This window comes from Stenella coeruleoalba (assembly GCF_951394435.1).
Source record: "Stenella coeruleoalba genome assembly, chromosome: 11".
NCBI lineage: Eukaryota > Metazoa > Chordata > Mammalia > Artiodactyla > Delphinidae > Stenella > Stenella coeruleoalba.
In genome coordinates this window covers 85,068,520-85,088,999 of record NC_137157.1, presented here as the reverse complement: position 1 = coordinate 85,088,999, position 20,480 = coordinate 85,068,520, and the positions used below count along the sequence as shown (strand labels likewise).

General features: G+C 37.5%; 2 protein-coding genes across 6 annotated transcripts in view; one reads left to right on the top strand and one right to left on the bottom strand.

Annotated features, from left to right (window-relative positions):
* The window catches only part of RECQL (RecQ like helicase), a 43,856-nt gene extending 37,238 nt beyond the window's left edge, over positions 1-6,618 (bottom strand). For all 3 annotated transcript variants that reach the window (XM_079936417.1, XM_079936416.1, XM_079936415.1), the window contains exons 1-2: positions 6,545-6,618; positions 4,177-4,224 (exon numbers count right to left, since the gene is read on the bottom strand). In XM_079936417.1, coding sequence (XP_079792543.1) covers positions 4,177-4,192 — 16 coding nt within the window. In that variant the 5' untranslated portion in view covers positions 4,193-4,224; positions 6,545-6,618. The remainder of the gene's footprint in view (positions 1-4,176; positions 4,225-6,544) is intronic.
* Positions 6,619-6,804: 186 nt separating this feature from the next.
* GOLT1B (golgi transport 1B) lies at positions 6,805-19,334 on the top strand. 3 transcript variants are annotated; one of them, XR_013830437.1, is made up of 6 exons: positions 6,805-6,927; positions 12,042-12,133; positions 13,533-13,711; positions 14,549-14,630; positions 16,814-17,354; positions 17,558-19,334. XR_013830437.1 is itself a non-coding variant. In XM_079936421.1 (5 exons), exons 1-5 carry the CDS (start codon positions 6,903-6,905, stop codon positions 16,850-16,852), a joined length of 417 nt encoding a protein of 138 aa, XP_079792547.1. In that variant the 5' UTR covers positions 6,805-6,902; the 3' UTR covers positions 16,853-19,334. The 3 variants fall into 3 exon arrangements, 2 of the variants coding, with proteins under 2 accessions (XP_079792547.1, XP_079792548.1); XM_079936421.1 differs by having other exon boundaries at positions 16,814-19,334; XM_079936422.1 differs by lacking the exon at positions 6,805-6,927 and adding an exon at positions 6,969-9,107 and having other exon boundaries at positions 16,814-19,334.
* The last annotated feature ends 1,146 nt before the right edge of the window (positions 19,335-20,480 follow it).

The window sequence follows — 20,480 nt, the reverse complement described above, 5'->3', positions numbered from 1 at the left end:
TAGAAATTACCAGACATCAACTCTAAACTGATAATTCCTGGAGAACTAGATCCACCAGTCAGAGTAGGGACTGGACAAGCAAAGCCGACGATCAATGCAGTTTTGCTTGGGTGCATCATACAGTGGGTTAGGAGGTCCTCCAACCTACTCTGTGGTTACTTCCCCAGTTCCAGCAGGCATAATTAGAACAGGTATATTCAGCAACTGGCTGAGTTCACACGTAGGTCTCCTGACCCAAGAGTAAGGACTATTATGGTAGGAAAGACCAAGTGGAAGGCAGATAAGTGTGCTTACCTATCCAAACAGTGAATACTGCTCTTCCCACTGCCACTAGTGAAATGTTTGCTTCCCATCCCTGAAACTTTGGACTCTGCTGGTCTAGAGGTCTCAGTTAGCGAGGAAGAACTCTTCTACCAGGAGGAAAAGCAACGGTTCCATTTAACTGGAGTTGACTATCACTTGGCCAGTTTGCATTCCTCACAACAGGAAATCAACAGGCAAAGAAGGGGGTTACTGGACTGGCTGGGGGGAGTGATCCTGACCATTCAAGGGAACTGGATTGCTATGACACTGCAGAGGAAAGAAGTGTGTCTGGAATGGAGGGGATCCTCTAGGCTGTCTTTTGGTATTCCCATGTCCTCTGATTAGAGTTAATGGAAAACTACAAAAACTCATTACAAGCAAACTGCTAAGGCATATCCCACCAGGCAAGGCCCCATGACCAGGTGAGGTGCTTGCTGAGAACAAAAGGATATGGAATGAGAAGTTGAAAAGGCAGTTATAAAATAATAGCTATGACCACACGATCAGGTGAGAACCAAGAACTGCAATAGCTATAAGCATTTCTCCCTTATTTTGACATTCCTATATAAGCCAAATTTGGGTTTTTCTTGTTGCTGGTTGGTTGGTTGGTCGGTTGATGGATGGGTGGATGGCTTGATTGATGTTCCTGCTCGCGTTCCCCTAAATTCTAAAATAAAAAGTGTTAATAGTCTCTAACCTCGTATCTCAGGATTTAAGTTAGAAGATTATCAAGAAGGATGTGATTCAGCAAGAAGAGGAATGAGCGTCACGCAAAGATGAAGAAAAAGAATTCCTGTCCTCTTCGGAGGAGAGGATCAGTGTATATTTGGTTGGACCAGGGACAGCTGTATCATGTTGGGGAGCCAGAGATTTAGAAGGTGGAAGTGAAGCCGTCGCCATATTTTCCATATTTAAGAAGGTCAGTGCAAGGTCAGGCCTGGTGACCTCACTGGCATGGGGCAGCAACTGGGTCCATGATTCCAGCTGCTGCTAGATATCCTTAGGGAGACAGCAGGGCCTGCAGCTCCTCTAGATCCTGTTGGTTCTCCTCCCTTGGCTTCTCTGAACACTCAGCCAGGTCATATGCAACTCCACGGGGAAGGACGTGAGCATTTTGACAGGTCCTGCATCACCTACACTGGAGGCTTTGAGGCAATAAGAGACTGATCTAGGTTCCGGTAAGATTCATCTTCGTGGGGAGCAGTTTGTTTGGGCATTCCCCACTGCATATGCATCTTCTCTTCCTAACTGCTGGCTCCTCCAACTTTGGGCCCAGCTCCAGACACGCAGGCAACAGACAGAAAGAAAGAGCTTAACCACTTCCCATATTCACACCAAGTAGAATCCCTACAGTTAGTCCCTTATATCTCTCATAGTGGCTCTGCTTCCTGATCAAATCCTACATAACAGAGATGTTAATGTCAAACTACGCTACAAAGTCAGTATCATCGTACCTTAGATAAAGTCCTGATTGACTAAGAGTATAAGAGAATAGAGCTAGTTGTAATAAATCAGGGTCTTTTAATGTTTTTGTTCAAAATTATGTCACCTCTATTGCCAGCACGGACAACACATGACTTGTATTATTGGAGATGAGATTGAAAAGTGAAAGATTTCAATAATCCGTAACAAAGAGGGCTTATTACTATAATATATCTCAGGAGCACATAGTATTGAGCAGGGATCACACTCCAGAGTTCCTAAGCTTACAGCTGATGCAAGGGAGGTATCAGTCTTCAGAAACAGCACATTTTCCAGCAATATCCCATACTGAAATGAACAACGAAAGGAAAGTGATCTGCCACAAGGGAAGCCGTCAAATCCAAATCAATAAACTGCCTGAAGGCAACTTCAGAGGCATTTCAAATATAGTTCGACAAGTGGGTAGAACAATAGAAGAGGTGGGTTATTTGAAAGGGGCACAATATTGTAAAGGCAATGATTCAAAGTAAGCATCTCCTCTTAAATAAAATTTATCTATGTCATTACTCAGTTATTTTAAAAGCATAGCCTACTGAGAAAGCTTAAAGTCTTGTTAAGTAGAATAACTCATTTATGCATTCCAAAAATAACTATACCCAACTGAGGCAAGGTTCCGTAACATCTCTGAAACCCTCACCTTTGTCTCTCAGTAAAGAACATTTGGATTAGCATTTAATATAACTTAAATTGTTACTATTTATTATTAACCCTTAAGCTGTGAGAATGAGTCATGAGACAAAGCCAAAATCTATGTCACTATTTTTTTCATATTTATATTTAAATAAATTGTAGTTTTTAGGGGTGGATGGGAGGATGCCATACTTAGGGAAACCATTTCTTTAAAGTTTGAAAAGAACCTAATCTTTTTACCCCACTGTTAGTGCTAGTATGTAGCAAAGGCCATATTCACTATATCCTACAAAGGACAGGAAAATACCATAGAATAAGTTCCTCACTCCTGCCATCCACTTCTTTACTGAATAGTCAGCAAGACCTCACTAATAAGCACAACAGAATCTAGCCAAGTTTATAAAAACAAGCAATGGATGGAAATATACCAAAATACCAAAAGTAGCTGCCTGGAAAAGGTCAAATGGAAGTTTTTCTTTTATACTTTAAAAACGTTTCAAATAGCTCCACTTACAGGAACTTATCTTAAGGAAATAATCAGAGACGCACACAAAGCTTTTGATTCAAAGATGTTCAATGCAACCTTTTTTACATTTTAAAAATGGAGACAGACTGAAAGTTCAACACCAACACCAAAAGTGTTAATTGTTTAATGTCACTTCAAAACAATAAAATACAGAACAGTATTAAAAATAGAATATTTACAACATAGAATTTACTTAACAATATGTCTATACTCTGTATCTACATTGTTTTTAAAAATCACATTACCAAACATTATGTACAAAACGTTAAAAATTTTGTTGAAAAACAATACATCTAACTGTTACAGTATTAACCTGACTAGTGAGATTATAAATGATTTATATTGTCTACTTGATAAGTTCCCAAATGCTATCAAGAAACATATCATTCCTTGGAACTCTTATGTATTGCTTTTTGGGAACGTAAAATGGGATAGTCACGATGGAAAACAGTACAGTAGTTCCTAAAATAATTAAACATAGAAACACCATGTTAACCAGCAATTCCACTTGTAGGTATATACCCCCCAAAACTGGAAGCAGGGGCTCAAATGGATACTTGTACACAATGTTTGTAGCAGCATTATTCACAAAAGCCAAAAAGTGAAATAACCCAATGTCCACTGACAGACAAATGGATAAAGAGAAGGTGGTATATACATACAATGGACTATGATTCAGCCTTAAAAAGATACATGTTACAAAACAGATGAACCTCAAAGACATGCTTAAGTGAAATAAGCCAGACACAAAAGGACAAATATTGTATGATTCCACTTAAATTAGGTACCTAGAATGGTCAAATTCACAGAGACAGAAAGCAGAATAGTGTTACCGGGGGCTGCAGGGAAGGGAGGACTGGGTTTAACTGGTACCGAGTTTCAGCTTGGAGGGATGAAAAAGTTCTGGAGGTGGACAATGGTGATGACTGCACAACAGTGCAAATGCACGTAATGCCATGCACGTAATGCCACTGAACTGTAGGCTTACAAGCAGTTAAAATGGTAAATTTCATTAAGTACATTTTCCCACAATGAAAAAAAATCTGAAAAAACATCACTTCTATAATCAAAATTTTTAAAACAAGTATTTTTAAAATTTATTTTTTATTAATTTCTATTAAGACTTTTTTAGAGCAGTTTAAGGTTCACAGCAAAATTGAGGGGAAGGTACAGAGAAAAACATGCAATTAGAAAGAGAAGAGAATGAACTACAAAATGTAATCATCTCCACTAACCTGAAACGGATGCCATTCTAAAGTTGAATTGGAGAGCCAAGTTTCTTTCTAAAAGTGAAAAAAAAATCAGAGCAACAACTTTTTAAAAACAGTACTGTTGATGATGCTCGATGATAATGTCATTACTAAGCACAAAAAATGTTAGAAAGTAAACTATATACTGCAGTGACCTTTCAATAAGGACTACATGCTTCTTCCCACTCTACATTTTTATGGAAAATTCTCTAGATTCCAGAGAAGTGTCCAAAGTCACATAAACATATAATAACAAGTATGACGTCAAGAACACTGAACAAATATCCACCAGACACAAAGCGATGTCACAAAAAAAGAGCAAAGCTTTGAGGTTAAACAGCTTTACCACTAAATTACTGTGTGATCTTAGCAAACCTAAACAACTTGTTCGTCTCAGCCCCTTTCCCTGTCTCTAAAATTGGGATGGTGTAGGCTATTTTACAAATAACAAGTTGGATAGATTCAAATATCCCAGATGAAGCAAAATCCATCAACATAATATTCAAATTAATAATTTAACATTTTACTGAATATGTGCTCTAAAGGGTTACAATTTAGACTCAATCTTAAAAGAGGAATTGGTATTCTACAGAGGGGTGAGATTTCAGAGGGAGAGAACATGAAAAGGTCAGAAGTGGGGAAAAAGCCTGGTTTGTATTAAGGAACTCAAAATATTTCTGAATGACTAAAACTTAAGAGTACACACGAGCAAGTGGAAGGAGGTCAGGTTGGAGGGTAGGAACTTTATTTAGATTGTCCATAATCTCCAGGAACACCTCCCCCAACTCTGATATGGAAAACCAATATTTTCCAAAACTAACTTAGAATGTTCTCCAAAGCTTCAGCATCACCCTACCCTTACTCAAACTGCTGACCTTATGCCCTTCCTCATGTAGAATTCTGTAGTCACCACTAGGCTGGAAAAATAAGTAGAGTCTTCTTTACCTTGCTAAGAAGTTTGGAAGGGCCACACCACTAAAAGATACTGAAGAAGGGGAGTAAACCAAGGACTTCTAATTCTTGATCGATATGAATATGTCTTCACCATTTTGTGGAAATATAATTCTCCTTCTCTAGACTGTAAGGTTCTCCAAGGGGGTAGGGATTGAGTCCCTTCACATCTGTATCCACATAGCCTAGCACAGTGCCTTGCATATAGTGCAGGCTCAGGTTTGCTGAGATTGAAAGCAGAGGGTTTTTCTATACTTATGAAACGATGTAATCTACAACCATTTTGCCCCACTATTTTAAACGACTCCTTTGATTATACTGTTAAAAAACTGCTCATAAACTCCTTTCCCAAAGGATGTGATTTAATAGCAAAAGCTATCTGAACATAAAATATGTTCAAAAATTAATGAGCTATCTATAGCATGTGTGTCAGAAGTATACCTAGGCACTGTTAAAATCCAAAACAAACGGAGACCAGTCTTGAAAATTTCCTGGGCAGACAAAACCAGCACAGACATACAAACAAAACTTAATTTAGCTTATTTTGAAAGACTAACTTGACCTGGGGCATTTTTTTGTTTCTGCCTCTGGAAATCAGAAGCAAAACTCCAACTGTTTCCCAAGGTTGCTAGGAGGTAACCACTAATCAATTCCCTATCCTTTAAGAAAATGTTAATATTATAACCAATCAGTGTGAAGAATAAACAGTCCTTACTAAACAAGCTGCTTTATAACAATATAGCCCTGAGCCTAATTCCATGTTTCGATTTGAGTGCTCCCGGTTGGCAAACTGTCTTTTTGGTGTGTACACATGAACTTTTACTAATTACTACTTCCATGATTCAGTGGTTTTACTTGCTATATCTGAACTTTTGCAAGCATCCTCAGGAAATATTTTACAGGGTCTCAGGCAGTCATGCATGCTTGACACCAAGTACCAGAGGCTAAATCACACACACACATCCTCCAACTCCTCGCCCCCTGCGTTTAGACGCAACAGCAATTTAATAATACCCTCCCTTACGCTTAGGCGTTCCCAGTGGCGTTTCCCAGTAAACAGTGGTTGCAAATAAACAGGCTGTGGTACCCAAGCCTCCTGCACGGAAAAGGGTGGTGATAAAAAAAGACCGGTCGGCAGTGGAACGTGCCCCTAAAGGACCGAGTTCCATTAGAGCTGAGCGATGATAGAGAGTTCCATTAGAAGGGCGAGGGCCCCTGTTTCTCCCCAATGTATTGGTGGAAGGAAATGAGCCGGCCTCCCCATCAGCCAGGAAAAGGAATATTAGCTGTTTCAAAGCGGTAACGGGAGTTACCCCAGAACGTCTCCCCAGGGGGTTAAGGGACATCCTCCCCTCCTCGGTCTCCGACCCCAAAACGCCCCTGCCTCAGGTCCGCTACTCACCGCTTTCAGACGCGCTCCAACGAAAACTTCCCGCCACCAGGCTCTCCTTTCTTTCCAGCCAGGAGCATCCACCCTTCCGGGTCGGTCCTTTCAACCAATTGCAAGTAATACCCTTCTCTTATTGGTCGAGGGGTGTGGCCACCATGTGCGTCACTGAACAAAGCCACAGGTGATTGGTTGATGTTGGGAGCAGGCTTAGCCAATGGGGAACGGCTTTGAATTGGGGTGTGGGCGGCTGCGTGTTTCCGGAAGACGTGGCGGCTTTCGCCTGGGTTGTTTCCCGGCTTCGTTCTCTCGACTTTGCTTCACACCCTGGCAGCTCCGAGGTGCTATCGACGCCGCCCTCACCCCTGCAGCCATGATCTCCTTAACGGACACACAGAGTAAGTACCTGCTCCGAGGCCCCGCCTCGAGCCCCGGACACCCCTTCCTTGGGCTGGGTCTCGCCTGCCCGCCCCTCCGCCCTCCCGGGTCAATGAATGAAGCTCCGGAATGGGGGCGGCGGCCTGCGAGACAGAGCTAGGGCTGTGGGCGTCTGGAGGGCTGCCTGGAGGAAACGAGGGCTAGACTCGCGGTGGTGGACCTGGCCTGGGGGGAGAGTCGGTGGGGTCTGGGGAGACGCCCTAGCTGGGGAGGGGGAGCTTTCGCCGAGCGTCTGTCTTGCACCGCGGTAGCGCAGCTCTCACTCCCGGGGAGATGGGCGCTTTGTTCCCGCGGGTGGCCACGAGAGAAAGTTTGATGCGCTGTGCCCGCAGCCCACTCTTGGGGACATTTCTGCACGTGACATGCTTGGGGTCCTCTACAAGTTACTGCTGGTTGTTTGGGAGGCCGAGTTTTAAATGTTATCTATGATAGGCTGTTTTTGAAAATGTGCTTACGCTTAAATATTTTGAGTATTTGCCTTTTGCCACTACTGGAAGCAACCTTTTAAAAGTCCCTTGAAACAACTTCACTTTTCTACCGGCTACTGTCTCCCCAATAGTAAACTCTGTGTTCAGTTAAACGATTTCTTTCGTTAATATTGTATATTGTGTTTTGGTGGCATGTTTTATTATTTTAGCATCTTTCTGCCTGCCACAGAGTTCTCCAGGCCTATCTTATCTCTAAGATTAACATTGCTGTCTGTTTTCTTTTTCTATCAATATAAAATTTCCACTTTTCTATCCCTTTTTGTCAATCTTAATAATTTTGTATTTACATTTCTTCCAGTGCTTCCTATCTTTTGATGGTCGTGATAGACTTTTTATCTCACTTTGTTTTATCTGCCACGCCTTTGTTTTTCTTTTTTTAAATAACTTACTTGAATTTTAAAGATTTTAAGAACTAAACAGTCTGTTGAAATAAAAATAGAACTTCCTTTAAAAATGCCCTGTTTTAAAGTGGAGTCGTAAGGTTTGGATTCAAGTCATGGCTAACTTGAACTTCACCGAGCTGCTAATAACTCCTGCACACACTGCCACCCCAGTCAGGCTCCCTCCCTTCCTCAAATTGGACTGGGTCTGTACCTTGGATGCCCATTTTGGTCTGCCTGTTCTGATCAGAGAAAATATAAGTATAGTCCTTTTTTGTTTGGGGTTTTTGTTTGGTTTTTGTGGGATGTTTTGGTTTACTGTTATAATAAAAGTAGCCATTGTATATAATTGTATAAAAGCATCTTATTTCAGTTTACCGTGGGCTTTTATATAAATCGTTATCCTTAATTCTTATAAGAGCCCTGTAGAGCAAAGAGGAGTATGTCTCTTATAAATTAAAGGAGGCTCAAAAGAAATTCAGTGTATAATCATGAGGAAAGTGACAGAAACAAGACTTGATCCCAAGTCTGCTGGCTCAAAAACCTTTGTTCTTTTCACGGTACCCTACTAGCATCTAAGAAGACTTGCTATAAAGCTTATTTGAAATCTATCTTAGAATGATGAAATTGTTCCATAGCAAAAAGAGTTTCAACAGTAGATATTTATCCTTTAGAATTGTGCATTGATTGTTTTTTGAGAGACTGTGTAGAATATTCAGAGCCTATTTTCTTTATGATGCAGTGCTCTGTTGCTCTCAGTTGAAACCCAGAATTTAGCAGAATTGTATACATAAATTGCTAGGATTTATTTCTAATACTACTAATTACTCAGAGGAAGTACTTAATCTCTACATACTTTTCCTATCTAACTTTCCTATCTTAGTCTGTGATTATTACATAGGTAAATATATGAACTGCTTATCCTGTGTGTAGAGATTCTTTTCTACTGAAGTCTTATAGGGACAAGTGCCTGATTTACATCTTTCCAAAAACCAAAACAAGGGGGTTGGGTTAGAATGTGGGCAGAATAAGAAGCATTCTCCTCACTTCATTAAATTGATGAGGAGGATGAAATTATACTCTTTGCTGCGCATTTGCCAAGTGTTTTAGATAAGACAGTGGATCAGAACACAAAATGATTAGTGAACCAAAAGCTCTTTGGATTTCAAATGGTGTTTGTGTGTGTGTTTAACTGTAGGAATCAGCCATCATTCAAGTGACTTGCCAGAATTATTCTGGGATCCTGATTCTGGAAGAGAAGTACCAGACCAAGTACTGATCATAGTAAATAGCAATTCATAATTGTTTTAAGGAATTCTATATTAGCACCCCCTACCTCACCCCACCCCCCAAAAACCCCACAAGATTTATTGAGGGGGCTGGAGTGGGGCAGTTCCTATGCTGCCTCTAAATCTTTACTTCATTATGTCACATTGCCTGAAATTCTACCATGGTGTTCAATTGAGTTCTTTATTGTGATATTTTTACTTTTTGAAAGGAATGGGCATAGTAAGAAAGACAATGCTGCCTTAAAATGTCTTAAATAAGATATCAAAATGCTAACAGTGATTGTCATTGGATTAATAACAGCTCTCCTTATCAAATTTCTACAATAAGCTTTTGATTTTAGATACATTTGTTTTATTAGACTGCTTTTATCAGATTATGCTTTAAAAACACGCATGTGTGCACGTGTGTGTGTGCGTGCGCGCACGAGCGGGAATGAAGGTTTGATAGTGCACAGAGGAAGATGTTTATTTTACTGTGTATGATTGTGGTGGTGAGAGAGCAGCTCCAAGTAGGGCTTTAATAACCAGAGGGCTTGTGAATACATAGGCATAGGCAAGAATGGAATTCTGGAGGGGAGAAAATAACACAGCGAGGTCAGTTTGAGACTTTTGACCCATTCAGATCAGGGACTGTTGGGCAATAACATGCTAGTGTCCGTTTTGGCAAAAATGTTATAGGCAACCCTCTCTTTCTGTACGACACTGGATAAAGTAGTGGGAATGTTTTGGTTTCCCCTGTTATAGTTGTAAGATGTGGAGCCTGAAGACTGGATTTGAATTCTAGACGGACGCCACACCACACCCCCGTCCCTCCCTGCACCTGTCCCCCTCCACACGCACATTTGCTGATTCTGTGATCAAGGGTGAATTATTAATCTGAGTCTTCAGTTGCCCACATGAAACATGGGGCTGGTGCTACTTTTTAACACCCCAGTTTTGCTAAAGGAATTATGACATATTTGTATAAACATCTCATTAAATGTAAAACCATGTACAGACATTGTCCTTTTTCACTGCAGTCAATTTCATACTGACATCTCCTTAGTTATATTAGTAACAAACTAATTATATTAAACCTAAAGATGCTTCTCCCAGAAGTCCAGCCTACTCCAGTGCCCTTGAATTTCATTTAATCAAACATATTTAACCTGGCAAAAAAAAATTTCTAGAATAATGTAATGATGCCTACCTTGCAGTAGTATGGGGAGGATTAAGTTCTGTAAGATACGTAAAGCACCTCGTAATGGGCAATTCATGGTAAATTCTCAATACATAGTAGGCATATTGCCATATAGTTTCCTTTCTGATGAACAAACATCTCAAAATGTGTACATAATCATTAGGACAATTTGTGAAAAGATAGAAATGAGTTGTATTTAAATAACTCAGCTGCCAGTGACTAAATCCTAACTACTAAATAGTTATTTAATGGAATTGTCCTTGCTGTTTTGTCCATATTTTCCTGTAGGAAATTATGTCTGACACCTGAACAGTTACTTGGTTAAATTCTCCTAAAGCATTTAAGCATGAAGGTATGAGCCTCCAATTTTCATGAGAATTTGTGTCCGTGGAATACACTTACCAGTGTATTTATAGACAGGGACCCGAATTCTTTTAGACTAACTTTCGGAGAACAAGGCAGCTGGAATGGGAGGCAAGAGTTAACTGTAAATTGAGGTGAAGGATGTCGAAAAAGGCATAGGATGTAAATTTTCAACTCATCATAACATATTACATGGCTTAAATTTTTAAGTAGCTGTGACTTAGATTTTAGCTCTCTGGAGCCGAGGCAAAAAAGTTAAGTAACAGATCAGAAATCACTATTGTGTATTTAAAATTGTGTTTCCCAAAATGTGGCAGTTTCGGTCTGATTTATTATTTTATGCAGATAGTGCTGCTAGGTAAAATAAGGATTGGTGACTGTTTCCTGAAATCAAAACTGAAATGATCAAGGAACTCATTTCATGGATTGTGCTTTGTAACGTTAACAGAATAGTACAACTGTAATCTTAGAAAGTTAAGACTCTTCAGACATAAAGATAAGTCTAGGGAGTGTAAAGGCAATAAAATATTAGTTTTGTATAAAGAGTAACCATAGACGTAAAAGCTTATACTTTGTCCATCACTCTATACTCAGTACCTAGAACAGTTGCTGGCATTTAGGAGTTGATCAACAATTCTTTGTTTTTGAATGAAAAAGTAAAAACCCAGAATATTAATATTAGGTAAAACAATGTTCTTTGAAATGTTAGAGAGGTTATTTTAGGACTCTTAGACTAAATATGTGAATGGATGCATAGTTGAGAGAGACTTGTAGAAGATAAATCCATAATAAGCCATGAAGAAGTTAAAAGTCTGAAAATTAACTTTGGAGGAGACGGCTTCTTGACTCAAAATGTCTCCTGTTGTCATTGTGAGAAGCAGTCTGTGCTGACCTCCCATAGCATTTCCAGTGGGTTAAGGAAGGAATTCGTTTTCAGAAGGGAAAGAAGGAACTGCAGATATTGTGCATTCAAATACTAGTCATGGAATATGAAAGGAGAAGAGGAGACAAAAGTGAACCCACATACTTACGTCTGATGCCGGAAGGGCTCTTGGGAGGGAAAAAATAATAAAACCAAAGGTTTAGATTCCTGATTTGTCTTTCTCTATTATGAATATGTTTGTGAGAAATGCTCTCTCTCATATAAGGATTAGAAATTCCCATTCATATTTTAAATTTTGGGAGTAATTTTCTGTTGTTAATTTAATTTGTTCTGGATCTTAACGAATGTCGTTATGTCAACCTGCAATGTTGGGGTCCTATTTCCTTATATCAGTCAAAAGAAAAACTGAAAATTTTTTCTTGCTTAGTTTATGAGGATCTTAATGTAACTTTACTTTTGCTGTACCCTTAACCATATAACTTATATTGCAGAAATTGGAATGGGATTAACAGGATTTGGAGTGTTTTTCCTGTTCTTTGGAATGATTCTCTTTTTTGACAAAGCACTACTGGCTATTGGAAATGTGAGTTTTTCAATATCTATTTTAACTAAATTCATAAGGAAGTTTTAACTACTAATGAATTATTGCCTGCTATGAAATCGGGGGGAAATAATTCACTGTTGCTCATGTGAAGACTCCTGTTACATCCTCTGATTTCATCAGGGGTGGAACCTGTCAGCTTTCTGTTTAAATAAAAGATAAATGCTTAATGAAGTTTTCTAATTCCATAACTGCTCTGTTAAGTGTTTGCTATGTGATTTACAATAGATTAAATCAAGACTGCCTCAAATAGTTCAAAATAGATGACTTGATAGCCCCATGTCTTGGTAAATTTGTTAATGTTTTGACTTTACACATCTGAGATTTAACATTTGCTTAAATAGCATAAAATGAACAGATTTTTAAAAACCACTTAAACCTTTAAAAAATATATCTATATTAATAATTGACCTGCTAAGAAAAGTGTGTATATTGTTTATTTGGAATGTGTACTCTGTTGTCCATGTGTGAAGGCTGTGCAAGAGTTCTAGAAATAAATAATAACCCTTCTAAGAGGGCAATAAACTCACTGAATAACGATAAAATATTTTTGAAGTGTATGTTAACATTGGGCTTTTAATTGGACATTGGAAAATATAAAGGGTAACAATTGTTCAAAATTAATGTTTTAATAAACAATAATATAAACAGCATTGGTATCTCAGAATGTGAAGCTTAACCATTAGGCTTAATAAATACTTTTGTGAAATATTTTTCGCTGAAGAATGGTTATGAAGAAAGGCAAGTATTTGGGAATAAAACCTGGGAAAACGCAGGCTTTTAGTCAATCACCATCTCTTGTCCATTGTCTGAAAACATACAAACTATAAGTATATTTGAGAATGCATGGCTGTATTTCATTTCTGCTGCTCCCAGATTTCCGGAATTAATAAAACTAGGATCTTCTTGCTGGCTTTGCGTGGTTTCTTCTACTACCAACTGGGCCATGTCAGGTTTTCTCCCATCCATAGGAACTCCTATCACCCCTGATCAAGTTTTCAGAACCAGGAGTACCTTCGGTTGACATATTTACGGGCACCTTCCCTCTCTTGCCTTGCCGCTCATCTGCTTGACTAAGCCATCGCCATCTAGCTAAAGCTGGGGAAACCACTACAGAAGCAGATGCTGCTATGACACCTAATCTTTCTTTGTTTCTCTTTTCTTCATCTAATCAAGATAGAAGAGGACTGAACAGAGTGGGATACAACTACAGCTTTAACGTGGTTCTGCCTCTTGGTGTGCATTGTAGTTTTCCCTGGCCAGTTGCTCACATTAAAAGCCACATGACTTTTTTTATCATATTTAGCTTTGACCTGACCCCTTCAAACACATGCAGTGCATTTAACTGCTTTTTCTGTGTTACGTTTTCCTCCTCTTCTAGGTTTTGTTTGTGGCTGGCTTGGCTTTTGTAATTGGTTTAGAAAGAACATTCAGATTCTTCTTCCAAAAACATAAAATGAAAGCTACAGGATTTTTCCTGGGTGGTGTATTTGTAGTCCTGATTGGTTGGCCTTTGATAGGCATGATTTTCGAAATTTATGGATTCTTTCTCTTGTTCAGGTAAGGCAACCATTTTATTTTATTGTTTCTCTTTAGGTAAACCATAATGTCATATAATTATTACAGAAACCCAGATGTGTTTATCAGATGCAGATGATTGCTTATGTCAGGGTATAAATTATTTTATAAAGTATTTTCAATGCAATAAAATTTATTTTGTTGGCATTTTACGGCACTCTGTTTATGTTTGGTATTTTCATCAACTAGACAGTGATAGATAGATAGATAGATAGATAGATAGATAGATAGATAGATAGATCGATCGATCCAGCATTTTAATATGTAGACCTGATGCTGTACAGTTACTGTCACTTGATGACACTTTCTTTAATGCATGTAGATATTAGAAAATTTTGGACCAAATACATTATGGGAGGTTTTGATCAGTTAATATTTTACAAATGCCACTTACCCAGTAAATAATAGTATGCAGTGTGAGAAAATACTTTCAAGTAAGTTGGTTTAATTATTTATTCAAGAAAGGTGTATCATTTGTCTTCTATCTGCCAAGCACCATATTGCCCACAGGAAACAAACATTATTAAGTGCCAAATCTGCTTTAGAGAATCTCTCATTTCTAATATGGGAAATAGACTGTAAAGGTACCAGTAGGATGTAATAGTCATGCCATTATAGATGTTTATATCTATATAAACAGAATGTTATGAGCACAACTAAGGAAAGGATCAAATCCAGGGAGAGGTAAGGAATAACTGAATTTTGAAGTCTCTTAAAACATTCAAAACTTTAACAGGATCCTTTCTTTTTACATGGCTAACTGTTCATTTTGGTAATAGAGAATGTGTTCATTCTAAGAACTTTCTTCGCCTCTCGCAGGGGCTTCTTTCCTGTGGTTGTTGGATTTATTAGAAGAGTGCCAGTCCTTGGATCACTCTTGAATTTACCTGGAATTAGATCAGTAAGTAATCATATATTTAACAATATGTTTTTTAAACCATTAAAATAAATGTTATCTGGGGAGAGGGACAGCTTGGGAGTTTGGGGTTAGCAGATGCAAACTATTATATATAGAATGAGTAAACAACAATGTCCTACTGTATAGCACAGGGAATTATATTCAATATCAGGTGATAAACCATAATGAAAAAGAATATAGAAAAGAATGTGTATGTGTGTGTGTATACACACACACATATAACTGAATCACTTTGCTGTATAGCAGAAATTAATACAACATTGTAAATCAACTATACTTCAATAATTTTTAAAAGTTTTTAAAATAAAATAAAAATTTTAAAGATAAATGCTGTCTGATGCTCTTTGTAGAAATTTGAGGAATTGATACATGATTGATAAGTTTTTTATTATGATATGAGTGGTTGCATCGCATAGATCGTGGTTACCATGAATACCAGAGAAAATAATCATTGCTAAACCTATAGAACCTGAAATTTGGTTTCACTGTATCCATTTTTAATGTTGTTCTCTCTTTTTTCATGTAACTTGGATTGATATGCTATGCTGCCTTTCTCTTTGAGAGTTCAAGGCACTTTTCAATTAACTTTTATATGATCTCTAATTTTAGAAGCGATAATATAAAAGGACACCATTATTTCTTACAAATGTTTTCTCTCTTAGACTGTATCACCAAATGGAGTGCTTTAAGACAATTAAATAAAGCACTGTGATACTGGGAGTCAGATGATAAAATTCCGTTCCTAGCTCTGTCCACGGTTAGAACAGTCTTGTCAAATCTGTTTCTCCAGGGCGGGCAGTCAACTTCTTAAAGTTGTTTGCAGACTTTTGTAGATGCTTCTAGAGAGGTAGTTCATAGCATTTATTGAATTCTCAAAGAGCTAAAGGTTGGCTTACCCACTAAAAATAGGTACCACTATAAGCCTAATCTCATTTCCATCCTCAAATCAGAACCTTGCAGCCCAGATAACCTAGACATTTTTTGAAGTTACCTTTGGAGAGACAATGTTGTGCTTTCTCTCCACCTAAATTTACCGTAAAATTCTAATGAATCCATGAGTGCTTTGAGAGCAACTTTTAGTTTCAGTGTGCCAATTGATCTATTTGCGATTATATAAAATGCTAGAACCTAGGCTTGTAGGGGTATATCCTGATTCATTTGCATTAATCCCCAAACTCATACAGTAGTCAATGTTGTTTATACCTAGAATGTCTTTTGAATGTACTAAAACTACTAGTTATAGAGCTGTAATCATTAATCATGTCCTTAATTTAAGGATTCTTCAGTATTTGCATAAATGGACATCCAATATTATAAATTGTGTTTCCTATTATTATTACTTCATTATAATAAATGCTTAAGTAAAAATGTGAATAATGAAATGAAAGAAAGGGTTAGATGATTGCTAGATTTTGGTAGTGTTATATAGTCACTTGGGTTATGTAACTTTTAATATCTTCACTAATTACTTTGTTTCAACATCTGTTTGCATCACCATCTGGAATGCTGAAGAAAGCCCAGTTGCTTTATATTTGGGGTGGAGTAACCAAAGTAAATAACCACTTACATTAATGTGTGTTAAAACTTATGTTCCATAATTATCGATTTATGCTTGCATCATTAAGTCTCTTTTTAATGTCATTGCCACTTTCAGTCTGAAGTCCAGAATACACATTTAAAGTATTTTTAGTCAGTAGCTGTTGTTAATTATTGAACTTAATGGAGCTAAATCTGTTTGTTCAAAGACTACATAGGCCCAGAAGAGATCCACAATAATGGTCAGTTGAAATACCTTATTGGGTTCATTAATGCATGAATGGCTGACATTTCAGCTTTTTATTTTTTTACTTTTTTTTGTTGAGCTAGCAGCGTTAGCTTCATCTTATCCAATTTTTTATTAATTGCATTGTGTTTCTTGTATTGCACCCTTAAAGTCATATGTGTAACATGTCATGCAGAAACAACTTATAGAAAAAAAATTTTTTTTATATACATTTATGTGTCAGAAGATGGTGGTGAGTAGTACTGGATTAATCGTTGTCAGTCATACCTTAAATTTCCACAAATCTTATAAAGCTGGGTTTTTTAATCAACATTTGAAGTGTTGATGTAATATTTTATAGTGCCCTAGGCTTTCATTTAATTATCTGTTTTTCTTCTTGCAGTTTGTAGATAAAGTCGGAGAAAGCAACAATATGGTATAACAACAAGTGAATTGAAGACTCATTTAAAATATTGTATTATTTATAAAATCCTTTGAAGAATATTCAGCACAAAATTAAATTACATGAAATAGCTTGTAATGTTCCTTACAGAAGTTTAAAACATATAGCCTACAGAGTAGCAACAGCAGTTAACAAAGAAGCAGTGAAAACAGACTTCTAACCAAGTCATCTAAGAAGTCAGCAAGCAAACCGAAGGAGATGAAATCTATGTTACAATGCATATTGAAACTCTTGAAGGGGATTTTTACTGTTTTTCCACAATGTGTGAAACACAGCCATCCTTAGAGAACTGTAGTGCCTGTTTCTTTTCTTTTTATTTTGAAGATGCAAGCACACCCATCGGCATTTGCTTTTTAGAACTGTAATGTCCTCTGCAGCAGTGAAAATATTTCCAGTTGCACTGTGTCTCTGAAAGTGGTGCATGAGTTAGATTGGATTATGTCATCGTGATATATTAAAACCAGGAAAACCCAGTGTTGATGTATGAATCACTTTTTTTCTTTTTCTTTTTTTTTTTTTGGTAAACGTATGGTTAAAATAAAACTTTTGTGGTTCTTCTGAATCTTAATATTTTAAAGCCAGATGAAAATCTGAACTAGATATTCTTTGTGGGAATATGCAAAGGTCATTCTTTACTAGCTTGTAGTTTCTAAGTTATAGCTGACTCAGCACTTTTTCTTTCAGGAACACATTCTGGAAGTCCTCATACTTCTTGGGACTCTCACGTGAGCATCTGTATCTTTCATGACATGTAAGCATTTAACAAAAAAAGCATTCTTGGTGATGTAGGAGTCTGTTACCTAGCTCATTTCATTGAATAGTTTGTTATTTAAGATACTACATGATGCAGCCCAAATGGATATTTCCATGTTGTGATCCAGTTTTTCTTTTTCTTTTATTTTTTACAATTTAGCGGTGATTTATTATTTTGCTTTTCATAAAATTACTACTGGTAATATTTACTTTAAGATGTACTGTGTTAAAAGGTTAAACTTACAGCTGTTTTTTAAGGGCTATTTACATAAGCCAAGTTTTCCCTTCTTTTCAGCTTTTTTCATAACAAAAATCAATATGCATAATGTGTGTTTCACATGATCACTCTTCATTTGAGTTCATGGAGAGAATATCTGAGTTCACATACTAAATTATTTTGCTGTAATTAAACTGGCTATAGTTCTGAAAAACATGACACTACAAAAATGATGTGTTGTCTTTTCTACTGTTGCTGCTTGACAGGCAGTAGGAAACAGTAGTTGTTTCTTCATTAGTAGTTTTCCAAGGTGGCACCCTTTTGATAGATGTAGGAAGACATTTCAAGAGTCATGGTACTATTTGTTTTACCACTAATGATTATACTATTTACTCTTTTTTTTAACAATTGCAAAGCTTTTTAATGTATAAAATCATAATTGAAATTTGTGATTTTTATTGACAAATGTGTCTACGAAATATATTACAGCCTATGTTATTTTTAGTTAAATCTCTTGATGCACAGAGAAGTTCCAACCTTGCTCATCAAAAGAAGGAAGGACTTGGTAGATAGTCTAATGGTTCAGCCTTGTGGATTACTGTCTTTTTGGTACTGGCATTTGACTTATGATCTGTGAAAACAGATGACATTGACAAAATGAGACTCCTACCTCAATAGTTCATGGAATAATAAGAAACCTAGTGTTGTGTCTAATGTTCTTCAAAAAAGTAATATCCTCACTTGGAGAGTGTCAAATATATACATATTTTGGGGATTGACTTATACAAGTTGCCCTGTAGGACTCTGTTATACATATTTTTGACTGACCCATATTATTTACAGTGGCTAGATAATTCTACCTTTTTAAAGCAAGAACAGTATCTGTTAATGTATGGAACATCTGTATTATTTAGCTCCTTTGTAGACATGAATTTCTATCAAAATATTCTTTGCACTGTAACAGAGATCTCTTTTTCAGCAATCTTATTTCAGAAAGCATTATTAGACATGTGTAAAGGATGTGATAATCTCCCAGTCCTTAGTAAGAGTCAGAGGCTTGGAGCAGTTTTCAGCTTTAAATGAGTCCACAGTTTATCTCAGATGTGAGTTTGGGACTGCTTGGCAGCATTGTATGTTTCTTATTCAGAACCATTGATGAGGCTCTACTTTTAAACATACTTGTCTTCTGACAGAAAGGACTGTACATCATATTGTTTCTTCCTTTCCAAAATTAGCCTTCTGTCTTTGTGACAAAAAACATTCTCTGATTATTGCTATAAAGACGGAGGAGAAGGTCTAATACTACTTAGCCTTAAGTGTTTCTGGCATTGTTCAAATGTATTTTCTGTAAACAGAAACCTATTTGGAATGTTTTCCTTTTCCCCTTATAAATTGTAATTCCTGGAATACTGCTGCTTTTAAAAGTCTCACAGATTATATGATCTAACAGTTGAATATTGTAAATACACTTGTCTTACTTCTCAATAAAAGGGTACTTTTCTATTAACTGGTGGTTGTCTCAACTTGGGCTGCTATAACAAAATTCCATAGACTGGCTTACACAACAGGTGTTTATTTCTCACGGTTCTGCATCCTGGGAAGTCCAAAATGAAGGTGCTGGCAGATTCAGTTCCTGGAGAGGGCCCTCTTCCTGGCTTGCAGACAGCTGCCTTCTCACTGTGTCCTCACATGGCAGAGAAAAAGAGAAGGAACAAGTTCTCATCTCTCTCCTAATAAGGACACGAATCCCTTAATGAGGAGCCCCATCTTGATAACCTCATCTAAACCTAATTACCTCCCAAAGGCCCACTCTCAAATACCATGATGTTGGGGGTTAGGGTTTCAACATGTGAATTTGGAGGGAACACATTCAATCCATAACAATGGTCAGATGTATTTTTATTAAGAAATTCTAAAACTTTAGCATTGCAAAATAACCCATCTCGTGTTTTGTTTTAACATCTTTATTGGAGTATAATTGCTTTACAATGGTGTGTTAGCTTCTGCTTTATAACAAAGTGAATCAACTATACATATACATACATCCCCATATCCCCTCCCTCTTGCATCTCCCTCCCACCCTCCCTATCCCACCCCTCTAGGTGGTCACAAAGTACCGAGCTGATCTCCCTGTGCTATGCGGCTGCTTCCCACTAGCTATTTTACATTTGGTAATGTATATATGTCCATGCCACTCTCTCACTTTGCCCCAGCTTACCCTTCCCCCTCCCCTTGTCCTCAAGCCCATTCTCTATGTCTGCATCTTTATTCCTGTCCTGCCCCTAGGTTCTTCAGAACCATTTTTTTTTTCAGATTCTATATATATATGTGTTAGCATATGGTATTTGTTTTTCTCTTTCTGACTTACTTCACTCTGTTTGACAGTCACTAAGTCCATCCACCTCACTACAGATGACTCAATTTCGTTTCTTTGTATGGCTGAGTAATATTCCATTGTATATATGTGCCACATCTTCTTTAGCCATTCATCTGTCGATGGACACTTAGGTTGCTTCCATGTCCTGGCTATTGTAAATAGAGCTGCAATGAACATGTGGTACATGACTCTTTGGATTATGGTTTTCTCAGGGTATATGCCCAGTAGTGGGATTGCTGGGTCATAACCTCGTGTTTTTT

What these genes read in the sequence shown, in the direction of transcription:
- GOLT1B (XM_079936421.1), top strand. Translation starts at nt 6,903, where the DNA reads ATGATCTCCTTAACGGACACACAGA. An exon ending in CACTACTGGCTATTGGAAAT is followed by an intron (nt 12,134 to 13,532) that starts GTGAGTTTTTCA and finishes CTCCTCTTCTAG; the next exon opens with GTTTTGTTTGTGGCTGGCTT. An exon ending in GGATTCTTTCTCTTGTTCAG is followed by an intron (nt 13,712 to 14,548) that starts GTAAGGCAACCA and finishes CGCCTCTCGCAG; the next exon opens with GGGCTTCTTTCCTGTGGTTG.